At 37.1% G+C, this 19,456-nt stretch overlaps 1 protein-coding gene across 11 annotated transcripts in view; it reads left to right on the top strand.

Annotated features, from left to right (window-relative positions):
* The window catches only part of LOC124643971 (dynactin subunit 1), a 56,531-nt gene that overhangs the window by 17,580 nt on the left and 19,495 nt on the right, over positions 1-19,456 (top strand). For 5 of the 11 annotated variants that reach the window (XM_047183104.1, XM_047183107.1, XM_047183105.1 and 2 more), the window contains 12 exons: positions 1,056-1,245; positions 1,905-2,021; positions 3,613-3,810; positions 4,400-4,610; positions 7,143-7,282; positions 8,058-8,237; positions 8,849-8,983; positions 9,633-9,765; positions 15,423-15,629; positions 16,596-16,680; positions 18,248-18,353; positions 18,836-18,998. In XM_047183104.1, coding sequence (XP_047039060.1) covers positions 1,056-1,245; positions 1,905-2,021; positions 3,613-3,810; positions 4,400-4,610; positions 7,143-7,282; positions 8,058-8,237; positions 8,849-8,983; positions 9,633-9,765; positions 15,423-15,629; positions 16,596-16,680; positions 18,248-18,353; positions 18,836-18,998 — 1,865 coding nt within the window. The other 6 variants (XM_047183110.1, XM_047183115.1, XM_047183111.1 and 3 more) reach the window with 3 other exon arrangements.

The following is a 19,456-nucleotide window of genomic DNA, read 5'->3' on the forward strand; positions in this document are numbered from 1 at the left end:
CAAGCTAATATTCGGTCTAGCTATTTATGTTATGTTATGGTGTATACGTAGATGGTGATGTCTCTTATTATTAAAAGGCTTTGATTTAACGATAAAACGTTATTGAACGTCAATATGAAAAATATGTAAGATCCCAAAGGTATTTTCCACCCAGGGACCCCGGTCCAGAATGTCATTTGGCAGTCGTCACGGAAACCAGAATTCAAAAATTCTATCAACCAAGTAGTATCAGCCCGGGTAACTGGGTTGAGGAGGTCAGATACGCAGTCGCTTCCATGTGGCTCACTGGTACCCAGCTGCATCAAGATAACGACGACCCCAACATAGTTCGGAAATCACTCGGGAGATGATTGCTCAGTCATGGCGTCAATTTCGTTTTATCGTTAAACAGCCTACAAAATGTCAAATATATCGATATAAAACTGTCTGCTTGTCGGTCTGTCTCGCTTAAGTTAAGCTGCATACAATTTGGCTGATATTTCAGAGTTTATCATACATCGAGAGTCACAAGCACTGTATGGGGGTTTGTCAGCCATTTTGTATGGGCTTTGCTTTGTATATCGCATGGACAACTCGCCGAGTTAAATCTACTGTAATGTTAGACAGGACTACGTATTAATTTGCTTTCCAATCTATTACCTTATATCGGATTAAAAACATGAAACACCTTTTATAACAAAATATGTAAAAAAACGGCTTCAGATACCTAATCTAAATTCAGTAAGTAGATTGGAAAGTCAAATCTACAAGAAAACTTTGCAAAGTTTTATCTACATAAGGGTGGTCGAATGAATCTCAAAGGCCAAGTTCGACGACAACATAAACGTCAGTTTTCACAGTAAACAGACAACAGTTTACATTGAAGAAAAACGGATGTTCATGTTGTGTTCAGGTTTAAATCAATTCAAATATTTGGACTCAAAGTCGTCCAAGGACAAGTTTGTCCAAGGTCAAATTCGTCCAAGGACAAGCTCGTCCAGGGGAATTATTACCTCGCAAAAATTTAATCAATCTTCACCCTTATGTGGCTAACACTAAAGTTAAAAATTCCTCAGTACGAGGCCTGTCAGACACTCCGGTCGGTTGAGCTCGGCTACCAGCAGACTAGCGCCTGTAAGGTTTGACGACGGTTCCAGCTCGCGCACCTCACTGGCCAGTAGCCGGCAGTCGCTGACGTCGTATGCCTCGCCGACTGCCGAGAGGGCGGCCTCGCCGGACCAAGGGAAGAGGGCGTCTTTTGTTGAGGTAGGCTATGGAGCAGTAGCCGGCAGTCGCTGACGTCGTATGCCTCGCCGACTGCCGGGAGGGCGGCCTCACCGGACCAGGGGAAGAGGGCGTCTTTTGTTGAGGTAGGCTATGGAGCAGTAGCCGGCAGTCGCTGACGTCGTATGCCTCGCCGACTGCCGAGAGGGCGGCCTCGCCGGACCAGGGGAAGAGGGCGTCTTTTGTTGAGGTAGGCTATGGAGCAGTAGCCGGCAGTCGCTGACGTCGTATGCCTCGCCGACTGCCGAGAGGGCGGCCTCGCCGGACCAGGGGAAGAGGGCGTCGTTTGTTGAGGTAGGCTATGGAGAAAGAGTCTTGAGTTCCCCACAGCTATAGAGAATATAAATATCTGGAGAATCTGACTGCCCACGGCACGTACGTAAATTGGGATGATGTCTTACCAAAAAAAGGTATGAATTGGGTATTGACTCATAATTTTTGTTTATTCATTTTTTATATTTAAAAAATTAAAGAATATTTAAAAAAATACACATTTTTCATTCTGATGGATTAAAATAAAAAAGTAAATTAAGTGTAGCGCTTTATGTAAAAAATCTGTGCCGTCACAGTTTGCGTTTTCATACAATTGCTTACCACATATGGTAAAACCTGTTATTAATTTCATCAATTTATCCTTGCAGACGGGCTTCGTGGAGACCCTGACTCCTCAGTACACTCCTGGGCAGAGCATCACGTCGCCGCAGCCCGCCTCCTCCAGCATGGAGGATAAGATAGCCAACATGCAGGCGCAGCAAGAGGTATGTGTAGTTTTATTCCTTGCAGACGGGCTTCGTGGAGACCCTGACTCCTCAGTACACTCCTCCATCCTCCGAGCCTTTTTCCCAAACTATGTTGGGGTCGGCTTCCAGTCTAACCGGATTCAGCTGAGTACCAGTGCTTTACAAGAAGCGACTGCCTATCTGACCTCCTCAACCCAGTTACCCGGGCAACCCAATACCCCTAGGTTAGACTGGTGTCAGACTTACTGGCTTCTGACTACCCGTAACGACTGCCAAGGATGTTCAATGACAGCCGGGACCTACAGTTTAACGTGCCATCCGAAACACAGTCATTGGTGTCTAAGATATACTTAGAAAGTACATACAAACTTAGAAAAGTTGCATTGGTACTTGCCTGACCTGGAATCGAACCCGCACCCTCATACACTCCTGATGAGAAGTAAATACTTCTTTTTCTTCTTGGCGAGTCAATGGCAACCAGACTTATATCTTAGTGACCCAGATTTTCGCCACGCACTCGGCATTGTAATATATATAAAACTAAAGTGTTTGTTTGTTTGAACTCGCTAATCTTAGGAGTTACTGGTCGGGCTTGAAAAAAGAAATTCTGTGTTAGCCGGGCGCATGAACTATGTCAAGCAAGCAACATATATCAGATAAACCAGCCAGCTTTATAATATTAGTATATTTAATTTTGTATATAGCTTGATGCATAAGTAAAGAGTGACGGTGTGAACATCAAACTCAGAGTGCCTTTTTATCACAAAAAAAACACAACTCATTGAATAAGAATCACAGGCAAAGAGTAAAATTAATTAACTTAAATTAATTAACTTGAACCGATAAATCGATCTGAAAACTAAGTAGGTCTGTATTTTTGTCATTTTGTTCTAAATCGCTAAACTGCCTTACGTACACATTTATAGTAAGTAGTAAGCAAGACCTGACCTACACTACTTTTGAGTACGTATTGAACTAAGGATAAATAAACAGATTATTATATATACAACTTTTTGAACTTTTTATTTAAAAACAAGATGCGGCTAAAATCAATGTAAATACAATAATAACAATTTCATAATCATGTGATCTATTATTCTGAGTAGTAGTTTATTTATGATTATACACATATTAGTCTTTTATGATGTCGTTTTTAAATATATTCAACTAGCTGGTGCCCGCGACTTCGTCTGCGCAGGTTTAGTATTTCGAACAATATGTTTACAAATTGTAGCCTATGTGTTATTCTGATGTATAAGCTATATAATTGTAAAGTTTCATTAAAATCCATTCAGTAGTTTTTGCGTGAAAGAGTAACAAACATCCATACATCCATACATACAAACTTTCGTGTTTATAATATTAGTGGGATAGTACGATTGAGCCATTTGTACCTAGAAATTGTGATCATGTTTTTAATAAACATTTTTTTTTGTTTAATATGTATTTGTGTAAGAAGTCCTATTAAGATTGTTTACCTATAGTCAAGTGCCTTCTCGAAAGGTTCCTATACTAGGTTCACAGTTTTACTTAATACGTTAGTACTGCGATCACCAACCACATTACATTTATTTCGCTCTTCACTAATCTTATTAACTATTTTTCCCAGATAACATCCCTAAAATCGGAAGTAGAAGACTTGAAAGAGAAACTCGAAACGCTTAAAGTGCGCCGCGCAGAAGACAGAGAGAAGATACGTGAATTGGAACGTGTGAGGCTTCAACTGGACCAGGCCAACGAGTTCAAGGCCAAGATCATGGAGTCTCAAGCTCAGCTGCAGAGAGATCTGCAGAGAGCTAAGCAGGAGGTAAGATTATGTAGTTCGGACTGTTAAATGCGACACACATGTTCTCAATAATTTTCTCCCGGAAAATAACTTGTAGGTATATTTTAATATTTTAGTATAGTTTGAACCAGGGGAAATAACAACATATTGAAAAACAAATACAAGCTTACGTTACTGCTTCTTAACCTACTCTTCTTGGTTCTGGATTGGCTGACGATCACGGGACTGCAAGAAGAAATGCTGCTAAGCAGCTTACAAATTATCTCGTGGGAGAGAACTGGTGATGGCAGCCTGTTACGGGCCCGCTTTCCAACTATAGATCCTATAGATCTACAGTTGTGTCCAAGCAAATGCGCCTGCACTATATGTCTTGCACGGCTTGCCTCTCTTTAACAGAGAACAACTGCCGTGCCCGACAATTGACCTGAACGCCATTATATGTCAGCGTTTGGTAGCTACTGTCGTAAATATCGAATGCTTAATACCCCAAGTGGGTCTGTCTCAAAATAAATATAATTTTAACCATCTTTTTTACATAACAATTTTTCCCAAAATACCACTTTTTACCCAATTAAAACTACATAAACAACGTCTTACTTTCAACCCTCAGGTACGCGAAGCCCAAGAGGCCCTCGAAACCCACAACGATGAGACGGCTGAACTTCAAGAGGCAGCTGAAATGGCAGCCCTCGACAAGGAGATGGCGGAGGAAAGGGCCGAAGCCCTGCAGATGGAGCTGGAACAGTGCCGGGAGAAGCTCGAGGAAGCTACCCTGGATCTGCAGCTCATGAAGGCTGAGATGGAAGCTGGAGGGAATATACGTAAGTTGGGGAGTTTTTTTTGGGGGTACAGTCGGGAGTAGAAATGTGTGTGTGGCAATTTTGGGAGTTTTTTCTAAGGGGGGATAATGTTAAAAATGGATATTGGGTATTTTTTACATAAGTAGTGATGTTTGGTTTCGATTGGGAAGATATTTTGCTCAGTTTTGAAATCAGTCTTCTTCTTAACGAGCAAATAATTTAGAGATTGTTTATTTCTTTGAATTTTGCTCAGTTGTGAAAAATGGCACCTTCTTAATAAGCTATGAATTTAGAGATAATATTGTATATCAGCTTTAATAAGTAACATTTTGATGAATTAGCTTTGCATATTATGCACACATACTTTTACTCTTGACTGTACTTTTATTACTACGAACTTTGAAAATTATTCAAAAGATCCTAATTTTAAAACAAAAATACTATATGCTTATTCGAGTTACTATACTAAAACTTGAATAGTTTTCATTTTAAAGAACTCTAGTTAGTTGACCTACAGACTAATTCATAAAAAAATATAGAATTATATTCCTTCCAGATGGTACGCGCATAAACTGGCTAATACGCCTTCACTTATTAATTAAAGTTATTAATTAGTTGATTCGCGTATTGCCTAGTCAAAACGCGTAACACCCGGTTCAAATGCAAAGACCTAACAATTGGAGAAAGCACACACAACTTATAAAAACAAGCTTATATATTATTTTTTTATATATTTTCGCATATATTTATTTATTTTTATATTTCTAGAGTTACATACACGACTAATGCGTGTACGTATTTTTTTATTTATATTTTTAGTTTTTTTTCCACATTTTTAGCAAAACATTTGCTGTATATATTTTTTTTTTTTAAATCAAATTTTAATTTCACACATTTAGTTTCATGATGATTTTTGTTCGTTTAAAAGCATGTACTTGGCACATTCACTGCTTTCTACAAATTATTTATTGGGATTACCTTTGATTATTGTGGATAATAACTGGGTAATGTGGTAAAATTATTGTGAACTAGCGTCCCTTGAAAACTATCCCGGGATAGTGTTGTTTCGTAACAGAGAAATATATTTTCTGATTGGTTCAGTTTCGCAGTTTTTAGGGTACGAACTAACAAAAAATTATTCCTTTAAGTATACATTGAATTTCTGAAGGGAACATTAAAAATCCTATTCCTAAAATCAGTATTATTTCTTTAATTTATACTCACAGCTACATAATTTATATTTATTGCTTACCTACCACAAAACCTTACAAAATTACAATTTACAAAAGTTTTTTTCTAAAAACCAAAAATAGGTACACTACAAATGTATTTGTGAATGTGTTAAGTCTTTGTATTTTTAAGTGTTGCATGATTTGTGTTTTTTTTTTCGTTTTTTGTGTACTTATATGTTTACAATGACATGGCATTATGACATTTTTGACAGCCCCTTTTACGACACTACGATGATATGACATATGATGTCCCCCTACTTATGGTAATTGTTGGACATGGCCAAATTATGCAGTCCCTTATAAGACTTATTCCCTGCAGAAATTTCAATATTTCCACATACACAATAATGGTAGTATGAACAAAGATATGGATGGATTGACCCCGAGCCGAAGCCCTTAAGACCACCCTAGTACTCAAAGACAGAGTCCCTCAAAAATACACGGACATTCTAACTTCCCCCTGACATATGGACAGACTGAAAATGTTTGAAAAAAAAGGCAGATGTAAGATCACCCTAGTATTATAATGTAAGAAACACAAACATGATAAAGACATACAGACATGACATCTCGACAGACATAAAGACATATTTACAAACCTCTGGGATTATATGGTGCGGCACTCTGACAGTTTACATGTATTCAAAGAGCATCCTAGTATTTCAACACCTAAAGACAGACATACTCTCAATTCTCCCCTTACTAGTGTCCCCTCTACATACAGTCAGACACACGTATGTACAATATGAGCGCTCTGACAGAGCACCCATACAGAGAGACTTTTCTATAATCCACCAAAGACAGATCTGCAGACAGACTGATAGACCTACAGAGCGACGAGCATTCAGACAGCATTAAGAACTACATATATACATAGAAAGCGTGGTGCTCTGTCAAAGCACCCGTATACATAGGGTATGTGCTTACAACTAGAACCCTCTTGACTTGATATCAGATAGAAGGACAGACAAACAACAAACAGACATACATATATAGACAGACAGACAGATGAACAGGTTTACATACAGACAGACGGACACAGTTGTGTACAATATGAGCGCTCTGACAAAGCACCCTTGCAGATAGCCATTGCTATAATCCGCCATCCCCAAAAGGCAGACACACAGACAAGTCTCTAGCAGTATAACGCTCGTACCGCGGCGCTCTAACAGAGCACATGTACGCGGAGTAACTCAAGATAACTTCCCTTACGAGTTGACCCACTTCCGCGACAGAGAAACAGACGGACCTATAGACAGACCTACAGACCTATAGACTGACAGACAGACACACTCGTGGTACAATATGGGCGCTCTCTCAGAGCACCCGTACGCGGAGAGCGGCGCCACCGGCTACGAGATGCGTCAGCTGCAGCAGCAGAACGTGCGGCTCCGAGACACTCTCGTCCGTCTCCGAGACCTGTCGGCACATGATAAACATGAGATGCAGAAGATGCATAAGGTATGTACGTTGTACGAAGATAGCATGTGCCTCCCTATTTTGGCGTCGTAATACTTTGTATGTAGGAAGAATTTTGTCTCTTGGCAAATTCGTCTAGAAAAGTAATCAAATCTAAAATCGTTAATTCAAACTGGGCTGTAAAACGGTGCTTTTTGAACCTCAGACAAAAGACAGTCCTCAAAACGCCCACCCTTTACCACTTCCTATGTTATTTTGCTGGGAAGACAAAATTGGCGCAACGAACTCCCCAGCAACACATGTAAAAAGTAAAACAATTACTATATCCATCCAAGCCCCGTTTTATTGTCTCGCAGAATTGACACAAAATATTTTTTCTAACATTTAATGTAATGGATTTCCGCAAAGCATTGTCTGACTCCATTATTTTTCGTTGATGACACTCCCATAGTTTCGCGGGTGTTAAGATACGTAGTTTAAACGGGAGTCGAAAACGGAGCTCTAAACGTAACAGAGTCATATTTGCAACATAGATTGATAAATAGTTCTAAATCATCAGGCCTGCCAGTTCAGCTAGGCGTGCCACAGGGCTCTATACTAAGTCCATTCTCATTCTTAGTGTACATTAATGATCTACCTTACCACTTCAAAAATATCTGCCATATTGTATTCCTGCAGATGATATATTTATGTTTAAATAATAGCTTGTTAATTACTTAGATTTAAACCAAACAAATAAGGCATCAAAATCTTCTCTCAGCTACATATATATTTTCCCAGAAAAAAACACCTTCGAAAATTATACTTTTTCCAACAGGATCTAGAACAATACAAGTCAGAGATAGCGGAACTAAGCCGTACTAAAGAGAAGCTGTCTCTTCGAGTTGATGAGTTGGAAGCTCAAGTGGCTGACCTTCGGGAGCAGGTGGACGCAGCATTAGGGGCTGAAGAGATGGTCGAACAGCTCGCCGAGAAGAAAATGGCTTTGGAAGACCAGGTAACGATAGATTCCTTGATGTAATTTTTCACGCCGACCGACGATTTTTTCCAATTTCAATTTTTTTTGTTTTGTTCTTGTTGATTTTTGATTGGTGTGCATAATAAAGTATATATCTATCTATCTAATTGTCTGTCCGTTGTTCAAGCGTGTGTTCTTCTTTCATACTTTTCGTATTTCTTTCATATTGCAAAACAACAGATAGGTTATAATTTTTTTACACAATCCATTAACTACCTCTTTAGTTGTACCTTATATGATATATAAGAAGTATGTAATACATAGTATGCATATCAAATGCGCTGTTTCCTTGATGAAAGATTTTAGATGTTAGGGGGTGACCTATTATGGAAGAGTCGTTAGCCACAACCTTGTATTTTTGTTTTTTTTTGCTAGAAATTTAAGAACGGACGGCTATCAAGTTTTGCAAGGACTATAGTTTTTTTTTTAATATAGCAAACCGAGGTTGAATTTCCCCAAATGTAAAAACACCAATTCTTATTATAAACGATACTCAGTACTCAATGCATTCCACAATGTGTTTCCTAGGTGGTAAATTATAAATTATGAGATCATCATGGACTCTTTTAAAAATATATTTGTATTTCCAGGTGGAACAGCTAAAACAGGACGTATCCGAACTAGAAGCGTTACAAGAAGTGCACGAACAGCTGGTGGAGTCCAACCGGGAGCTGGAGATGGATCTGCGCGAGGAGTTGGAGATGGCCCACGCTAACACTAGAGAGGTGCGTTTATCGCCAGTTTATTTTCCATAGGTATCCTTAAAGCAGGGGAAAAAAGAACCACCAGGCAGAGATATCATCTTATTGAAGAAGAAGAAAGAAATGGGATATTTATTGTGAAGACAAACAGCCTTTTAATTCTTGAACTCATCATCTCTCGAGCCTTTTCCCAATTATGTTGAGGTAGGCTTCAGTCTATCAGGATGCAGCTGAGTACCAGTGTGCCACGTGGAGCGACTGTCTATCTGATTTCCCCAACCCTGTTACCCGGGCAACACAGTATTGGTTGTCAGACTTTCTGGCTGCAAGACTTTCTGGCTGCTGACTACCTGTAACGGCTGCCAAAGATGTTCAAATGACAGCCGGGACCCACTAACTTAACTTGCCTTCCAAAACACGGAGGAAGTCATCATGACAAGATTATCCTTTCACAGATCGACCGGGCCAAGCTTTGCCCTATGATCGATTAATTCCTGTGGCTGTTACTAACTGTATACTGTAATACTGTCGGTGCATTCATTTTTACATAAACTATACTTGAATTTGCGATTCTAGATTGAATTTTCAAATTAGCTTTTTATATTTGTTTGTCGATAAATAACGGGTACATAGTTACAGTTCATAGTTATAATTGTTGTTATATCAATTCCAGGCTATAAGAGAGCGGGAAGCTGCGCTAGAGACGATCATGGACCGCGACTCCACGATACTGAAGTTCAGAGAGCTCGTGCAGAAGATGACGGAGCAGTACAACGAGACGCGGGCGCAGCTCGAGTCTAAGCAAGGTTAGTGTGAATTTAAGTATAGTTATCGGCACGAATCTTGAGCTCTGACCTACATCTGCGCAGAAGTGATTTATTAGCAAAGAACCAATCCCGAGTGACGGCTATGACGCGATGCGCTGCGGGCCAAATGCGCTCAGGACAGATGGCGCTGCTGCCATAGTCAACATCAGCTCCGTATAAAAATAAATCTAAAAAATAGTTATTTGAGTGCTAAGTAGTGAAAATTCCGATTAACATCTTTATAAACGGACAATAGTGACCATATAACGTTAGCAAGTGTTTGTGTAAAGAAGTGTACATTTTATCAACCAAAAACTTTTTTTGTAAACAAGTTCCTTGTGCAACGAGAATAAGGAAAAATAGTGTGTGTATGAGGAGTAAATACATAAACACTGGTTTTAAAATTGATACATTCAGTGCAGTGAACTAACTTTTGTTAATGAATATGAAAAAACAGTGAAATAATACTTATCTTCTACGAACTAATAGTGTTAAAAATCCGTTTTTTATTCAAATAATAATCTTGACAAAAAACTACTATAAAGCACCATCTAGTAAAAATGTCATAAACTAACTGTTAAGTGAAGTTGCCACACCATAAACAGGGTTGACATATGAATAAATAACTTATCTACAATAATAACTTAAAAACAGCGACATCTATTAATACACCAAACAATTAGATCATTAAAACCCAATAGACCACACAATTCAACTCTTCACTACAGTGTGCAAATAGCCTAGCGGTCTATAGGCCGCCATCGTACACAAACGTATCCAGTGGTCGCGCGTTCAAACCCGAGAAACAGCGAAACTTTTTGTGGCAATTTAAATACCTGGAGGCATTATGAACTTCCTAGAGAACATAACGTTCCGACGCGCTAGAACAATCTCAGAACCAAACGACAGCAGTGAATTTATTTCACAGACGCTAGACTGTACCACCAACAGCTTACCAGAAATGTCAGAAGACGAAGATGAAAAGGAAATAAATATTCTTAAGAATGAGGTCAAGAATCTTAAATCACAATTAGAAAGTGCACACAAGGAAATAGACCTATTATCCTCTGAAATTATAACATTACAACAAACTAACACAGAGTTACTCAAGAAAAATGAAGCGCTCAAAAAAGTCACAATCAGTCCTCTTAAGAAGAAGATTCAAACTCCAAAGCGGAACAAAATCCCCAGCACGAACAAGCTGTCCAACGAAACTCAGCCTACTGAAATATTAAATTCCTGCACACCCATTACAGAAAGTCAGACTGAAAATTCTCGAAACATAACATTACCAAATAATAGTAATACTCAAACTTCTCCACCACCGCCTATTTTAAAACAGAATATATGCCTAATTAGTAGCGAAACTTCTAATAGACTGTACACCATAAGTCAACGAACTGATTTATGTAATTTTAATATGTGTCATTATCGTATGCCGAAGTGTGGATTAAGGCAACTTTTAGAAAACATTGACAAAAAAGTACAAAACTTCACCCTCTCCGATTATTGTGTTATTTATATTGGAGAAGAGGACTTCAGAAGAACGCATAATTATATAGAATTAGTTACTTTCATCCGTGAAAAACTACGTACATTAACACACACGAACTTCATAATATGTTTGCCAACTTTTAAATATATGGAAAACAAAAACATTATGTTCAATAGCAGAATAGATACTTTTAATAATTTAATTTACATGGACGTAGAAACACATGAATATGCGTTTATTCTGGATTCCAATTTAAACCTTCCATACACGTATGAAACTTATAATCAGCGGTATGGGAGATTGAATAATAAAGGGTTGAATATTATTTTTAGAGATTTGCAGGATTTTGTCTTAAGTTTAAATTCAATAAATATATCGTCAAACGCCGACTGTTCCCAGAAAAGTAATGCATTAACTCATGATCAATTTCAGCAAAAATCTCAGTTTTTTCTGTAGTCACTACATATATATTCTTCACCAAAATATAGCGGGACTTATGAATAAATCAGATTTATTGACAGTTAAACTGGAAGAGCTCTTTAATAATGGAATTAATATAGATGTTATCTGCATAACTGAACATTTTGTCGCGACGGGTTATGAAAATTTATTGTATATCCCTAATTACTCACTCGCTGCATTCTTCTCAAGAGAAGCTAAACGAGGAGGAGTCTGTATCCTTGTTCGTGCTGGATTAAATTATAGAGAAATGACAGATATAGCGAAACAGTCCGTATCAGGTGTTATCGAATGTTGTGGCATAGAACTAGTATCTCATAATATTATACTTATATGTGTGTATAGAATACCTAAATATAACTACGATATATTCTATGAAAGACTAGATAAAATATTACGCAAAGTCTGTTCTTCTACAAACAAAAATATCATTTTGACCGGAGATTTCAACATCGATATACTCAAAAAAAATAATACTACGTTAGAGTTTGAATATTTTCTCGGACAATACAATCTCAAACTTTCACTCAGAAAACCAACTAGATTAAGTAGTCACTCTTGTATAGATAATTTTGCACATTCATACAGACATGGATGGAAAGCAGATGTAACGGATTTAGTCCTATCAGATCATACAGCACAACTATTAAAAATACCTGTCAATAAAATATGTACTTTAAAATTTTGGAAAACCAGGAAACAAGACTTATCACCTAATAACTTGTCTAAGTTCAAAAATTACTTGAAATGTCTATCTTTTTCGCAAGTTTATGAAGCAAAAAACGCGAATGAATCGTATGAATGTTTTAAAGATGATTTTTTACTTCTATACAACTTATGCTTTCCAGTAAAAACTGTCACAATACATACTAATAAGAAAACTAAATGGTTGTCTCGTGGAATAAAACTATGTAGTAAAAAACAGAGACAACTACTTTGGGCATATAGGCTTAACCCCGATATGAAAAATAAAGTAATTTTTAAAAAATATTCCCAACTTTACAGGCGTATCATAAAACTTACTCAAAAAGCCCAAAATAATCACCACATAAGTACTTCACAAAATAAATCTAAAGCAGCCTGGCAAGTGATCAATAAATCAAAACACAGTTTACCACAAGAACCAATTCTAAGTATTAAAAATAATAATAGGACTTTCTCAGACCCCCTCGACATTGCTAATGAATTTAACCAATACTATATTGAAGTAATCGAAAACAATATTAAAACAAAAAATAATAAACCAAATAATACATTTCATCTTAAAGATAATCCTTCATCACAATCCTTATTTATGTTACCAGTCACATGTGATGATATAATCAAAATCATTAGCAGTCTTAAAAATACAAGTACCGTTGGTTATGATAATATATCAACCAAGGTAATTAAAGAGGTTAAATATATAATAGCGCCACTACTTACACATATAATAAATCTGTGTATCTCTGAAGGCATATTTCCAACTAGTCTAAAAAAAGTAATAATTAAGCCTCTTTACAAAAAAGATGACAGGTCCGATTTAAAAAATTATAGGCCAATTGCAAAAATTCCCATTTTTTCAAAAATAATTGAGAAAGTAATATATAACTGCATATATGCCTATTTTGAAAAATTCAAACTATTTTGCAATGAGCAAAAAGGATTTAGAAAGAATATCAATACCAATATGGCGCTATTCGATCTACTATCAAGTGTCCTATCATCTGTTGATAAAAGAAATCGAGTATGTGCTATATATACTGATATGACGAAAGCGTTTGATTTTGTAGATCATAAAATTTTACTAGAAAAGTTATACTGTTATGGCATCAGAGGAAATATCCTTAAACTTATAGAATCTTACCTAAGTAACAGATTGCAATGCACAGAAATTTCTAGAATTTGCCCTGTTACCAAATTAGAAACAATATATACCTCTATAGCAAGACAAATAAAATATGGCGTACCTCAGGGTAGCATCTTGGGACCCCTGCTATTCTTAATATACATAAACGACCTACCTAAAATGATAAGTCAAGAAATGGTGCTTTTTGCTGATGACAGCACGGCTATTATAAAATGCGACAATCCAAATAATTACCAAATTGACATAAATAATACTCTTTCTAAAATAATTAAATGGCTTATTGACAATAATCTAGTAATTAATCTAAATAAAACCAAAATTATGCACTTCCACCAACGGCTAGTTAACACTCCAGTTGATGTCACCTATAATAATATTAAAATAGAAGAAGTCAGCAATACAAAATTTTTGGGTGTTACTATTGATGATAAGTTAACTTGGAAACCGCATCTGGAAGAAATTTGCAAGCGATTGAGTAAATCAGCATACCTTTTATTTCAACTGTCAAAAAAAGTGAACACTGAAACACTACTAATGGCGTATCATGGATTGGTATCCTCGGTTTTGCGATATGGTGTAATTTTCTGGGGACAGTCAACAAACCGGGAAGTCGTGTTTAGGATACAAAAGAGGTGTGTAAGGTCAATGTTTGGCCTAAAAAAGACAGACAGTTGCATTCCATATTTTAAAAAATATAATATTTTACCTTTCCCAGCTTTATACATATTCGAAACAGCATTATTTGTAAAAAAAAACCCACATTTATTTCAAAAACTGGCTACAGTAAAGAAAATGCCGCTACGTGCTCAATACCTCAACACATTATGCCATGTCAAATGTAAAACAGCACTAATGAAGAAAAGTTTTTTTGGCATTGCTCCCGAAGTCTATAATAAAATACCTGACGCGATTAAGCGTATGCCAGTATTAAAGTTTAAATGTACCCTACACCAGCTACTGCTTAAAAAATGTTATTATAGGCTAGATGAGTTTTTAAATGATAATTTTATCTAACATTAAGTATTGTATTTTTTGTAATGCTAAATTCATGTTTTCTTTTTTTACATGTATTATAATTGTATATTAATTTGTATGTCATTGTTGACAAAACATAGCACACTTTATTATTTGTAAGACCTATATAATGTTACACCTATGTTTGACAAATAAAACATTTCTGATTTCTGATTTCTGATTTCCAATCACTGCTTTACCCCGCCCCCGCGCCTCACTTCATACCACTAAAGGGACCCAATAAATTACTTCTGCGCAGGTGAAGGTCAGAGCTCATGATTGGTGCCGATAACTATAGGTTACTTGAAAGGGAAGATTACAAAAAAAAAGGTGTTTTTCAAATTTGTAATTTCAAATGTTGAATAATAATGAACACACACACCCATCTAAAACTTATCAAAACGTCAAAAAAAATTGTGTGTATAACAAAAAATGCCTCAGTATACTGGCTAGTGACGTCAAGAATCGATGCTAGTGGTCCCCAAATAAAAAATGCATTGCAACACACTGTATTTATAAAAAAAAACTTCTAAATAATGGTAAATAAACACACGCATAGACACAACACAAGCTATCACAACACAATACGCATTACTAGTATATGAACATTACTAAATGCATTCTGACGCGTCACTTCAGAACATATCAGACAAATATAAATCCGCCTTTTTTAGTTATAATGCATGAAACCGATGCCGTTCTGACGCGTCACGTCACAACACGTCAGACAAATATAAATCCGCCTTTAGTTATAAAAACACATTTATAAATCATTTGAGCTTTTGCATTTGCCACAAAAAAATGTACTAGTTATTTAATCATTCTTTTCTTTCTTCCCAGGATCACCAGCACCATCCGAACAAGAATCGACTCCAGAGCCAGTGGCCCGAACCTCCCCACCTGTGGACCTTGGCTCCTTGGTCCACCTGTCCCGAGCTTCCACCAGGTCCATCGACCTTCAGCTGAGGGCTCTAGAGCTGACGCAGGCTCGGGCCAGGGCTGACATGCTGTGTGCCTGCCTGCCGGACCACTTCATGCAGACTGCTGGTGAGATATACAGGGATCAGCCCAGCCTTTTTCTCAATTATGTTGGGGTAGGCTTCCAACTGGATGCAAATGAGTGCCACACAGAGCGACTGCCTGTCTGACCTCATGAACATAGTTACCCGGGCAACCCAATACTCCAAAGTAATACTGGTTGTCAGAATTTCTGGCATCTGACTGCCAAAGGTGTTCAAATGACAGCCGGAACCCACCTCAATCTTATGGTCGATCAACCCATGAGACTGGTACTAAGCAACGGGCTTCTTTTTAAATACCGATTTAATGTTCTAAACCAGTGCTATCTAGACTAACTACAATCGCGGGCCAATATAAACTGCTAAACAGTTTGGCGAGCCATACAAATAAACATGGCGAGGGAAAAAAGTAATAAGTTATCTCTAAAATAATGGACTCGTATTTTTTCCATTCCCTCACAAACAAATCACACCAAGATTTAAGAAGATAAAACAAGATTTTATTACGTCACTTAAAGTTAAATTTTATATAGACGTGACGTCACTCAGAATGTTTGGACGTAGTTATGCAGAAACGTTCCAACCCACAAGTCACCCGAAATCGAGTTATTGTGATTGAACAGCCTAAAATTTAGCATATGGTTATCTAAACTCAATATAATTCAACAATAAAACTTCTAGTACCTTTACTAGTTAGAATAAAAAAGAATACAACTGAAACGCGTAAATGCTTATATCTCAAATTCAAGTTTAATTTGAGATATAAGCATTTACGCGTACAGTGGGTTGGAACGTTGCTGCATAACTACGTCCGTTTGTTCCGTTATATTAATTGCGTAATTTTATTGCGTATTTAACGTTTTGTTAGAATTAAATATGCGGACTAATGAGAATTACTATTTTTTAACCCTGTCGTCAAACTTATTTCGTGTATTTTGTTCGTGCCCTTAGTTTAAACAGCCCTGTATTAAGACTTTTGTTTTGTTTCCACCAGGTGATCACGACGCGATCCTGCTAATATTGTTGCTTCAGAGACTCAATACTAAAGCGGAGATTATACTTGGGCAAATTAGAGAGAGGTATGTCTTTTATTTACTAAACAATGTAGGTAATTTACATGTAGAGTCCATTTCACTATAGAAGTCCCGCAGACGCAGCGCTAGTGTCTATGCGATAGCTCAGTAAATACGTACAAAAATATATAGTGCCACAATTTTCCGCGGGACTTCTTTCGTGAAATGGACTTTACATGCATAAAAATAATTAAATTGGAATGTCTTTAATAGCGAAATAGTGGATAATATGTGTACGTTTACACGGTATATATCGGGTGTGTCCTTCATAATCACATTAAATGAAATGCGTTAATATACTGGTTAATATATGTCGATTAACACAAAGGAAAAAGAAAAATACGTAAAAATAAATTTTTCAAACAATGTAAATAGAATAAAAATGTGCGAAAATTAGAACACCATTTAAAAGTCAGTCATTACAAACAACTGAAATTCTCCCTTGTTGAAACTGACAGCTGTCAACTGATCAAAACATTCAATACTCCTAACTTTATCTCTGCTTTACACATGATGTTGTAAATTATGAAAACGAAAAATGAGTCCTGTGGCTAAACCACTGAATGGATTAGGTTTTTTTTTTATACAATTCGCCATAGATAGAATATCATAAAGAATATGCGATAGAATTTAATGTGATTGTGAACGACACGCCCGTTATACGAAAACTATTTCTTTATTTACATCTTTTATTATTTTTAAATTCTCTAAAATTGACAGTAAGACGATTTTTTTAGGTCAATTGTAATAAAAAAGTCACTTGTATATTACTTTCTAAATATTGGCCAAAATTAGTCATCTTTTGTAATGTTATCTACCGTTTCAAAAACTTTTTTACAAAAAAAATTAACCGACTTCCCAAAACACTAAAAAGCAAAAAAAAAAAACTAATTTTAGGTGCATCGGCCTAGAAGTCGGTGTCTAATGGATGTTACTAAGTTAATTTTGCACCTAAAATTAGTTTTTTTTTGCTTTTTAGTGTTTTGGGAAGTCGGTTAAATTTTTTTGTAAAAAAGTTTTTTATTTACAGCTTTTCAGTGATACGAATAGTTGTCACTATCCATATAAGTGGAAAGTTCTCATCAATACAAAGAATATAAGCCCAAATACGAGGCATTTTACATATTCAGCTGTCGAGTTCCTTCGACTTTCTCTGGTCTCCATTATCAGGTCAGCTCCAAATCTTCACTGTTGAATAGTGCTTTTAGGTGTAAACACAAGTCAAGTTTTTACCCTATGTATGCCTACAACTTTCGAAGGTTGCCCTCGATTTCTCAGGGTTTCCATCATCAGATCCTGACCTGATGACTATGGGACCAACTGGCAGCTATTCCGAGTCGAACAAAAAAAGAATCACGTAAATCGGTCTATAAACCTCGGAGTAATCGATGTACATACATAGAAAAAAAAAAAAACATACCGGCCGAATTGAGAACCTCCTCCTTTTTGGGAAGTCGGTTAAAAAATACTTTGTTTATTTTCTCTGTGTCAACCTAAAACACCTTTGTTTATTTTGACCATATTAAACATATTAATGTATTCTACATCCCCTACTATATCTATCTTTCCCCAGGTTCCCGCCAGTGAACGTATGGGACAGAGAGGTGGTGACAAACACACACACAGCCGTACAATACAGCTTCCGATGTCAGTTGGAGTATCAGCTGCATATGATACAGGTTAGTTTTTGTAATAAATAGTATGCAAAATTCCTAATCAAATATAGCCTATGTTACTCGGGAAGAGTTTAGCTTTCCATCAGTGATTTTGTTCGAGCCTTTTTAGGGTACAAACAAATAAACGTTAGAATAGATTTATCAATACTGAGGAATTCTATTGGTTATGTCTATACTATTTCGTGATTCAAATCCTTTCGTATGGAAAAATACTTCTGCGTTGGTTGCTTATAATTAATTTAAATAATTATTTTTTGTTTTGTGATATAAATGATTGTCTTTTCGATAGCATTTGTTATTTAAACGTCTTTTGATGATGTAGATTTCTAAAAAAATGGCTGCATTTTTTTTGAGAAATCATCAGTGTTATTGCCAATAACATTTCCACTTTGGACTTGATTCTTGATTCTTGGACCAGACACACAAATAGACTTTTCTCTATGAAGTTGTAATATAATTCTAATGGATTTCTATTAACTCCCCAGTGCATAGTTACCATGTGGAGTCTCGCTCTATCCTGCTGCACTCCTGAACTGCTCCTCCGAGCAGCCAGCGCCCTACCTGATGCTCTACAGCAAGAGAGGGCTCTGGACGGCCTGGTGCAACTCCTCAAGACTAACGAGCTCGATGAGAACTGCTCGCTGGACGGTACGTATGTCTGTGATAACTGGACAAGTGTGCTGCTGGTTTGCTGGACGGCGGCTGTCCTCTTGTAAGGACCAACCAGCTGCGCAGGACATATTATAGTGCACGAGCATTTGCTTGGACACAGGTGCACTCACTATTCCTTCACTCTCATAGCGGGATGGGACGGTAATCCGACACCACCGGAGAGAGATCAGGCGCAGGACCGATATCAAGCGCCCTTTGTAACTAAACAGGCATGCTTTTGAGGGTCATTGAGCGATCTCCGCTTGAGATATACTGAGGGGTGTGCTGAATTCCCTCGGGTTAAATCACCTCGCCGTAGATGCGTCGTGGTATCCTTCAGCAGTATTTTTGGGCAAGCCCAGTACGTATTTTTCCCTCAAATCTAGTCCTCTTACAGAGAGTATAGTTATCGGCACGAATCTTGAGCTCTGACGTACATCTGCGCAGAAGTGATT

This window comes from Helicoverpa zea, chromosome 29 (assembly GCF_022581195.2).
Source record: "Helicoverpa zea isolate HzStark_Cry1AcR chromosome 29, ilHelZeax1.1, whole genome shotgun sequence".
Lineage (NCBI taxonomy): Eukaryota > Metazoa > Arthropoda > Insecta > Lepidoptera > Noctuidae > Helicoverpa > Helicoverpa zea.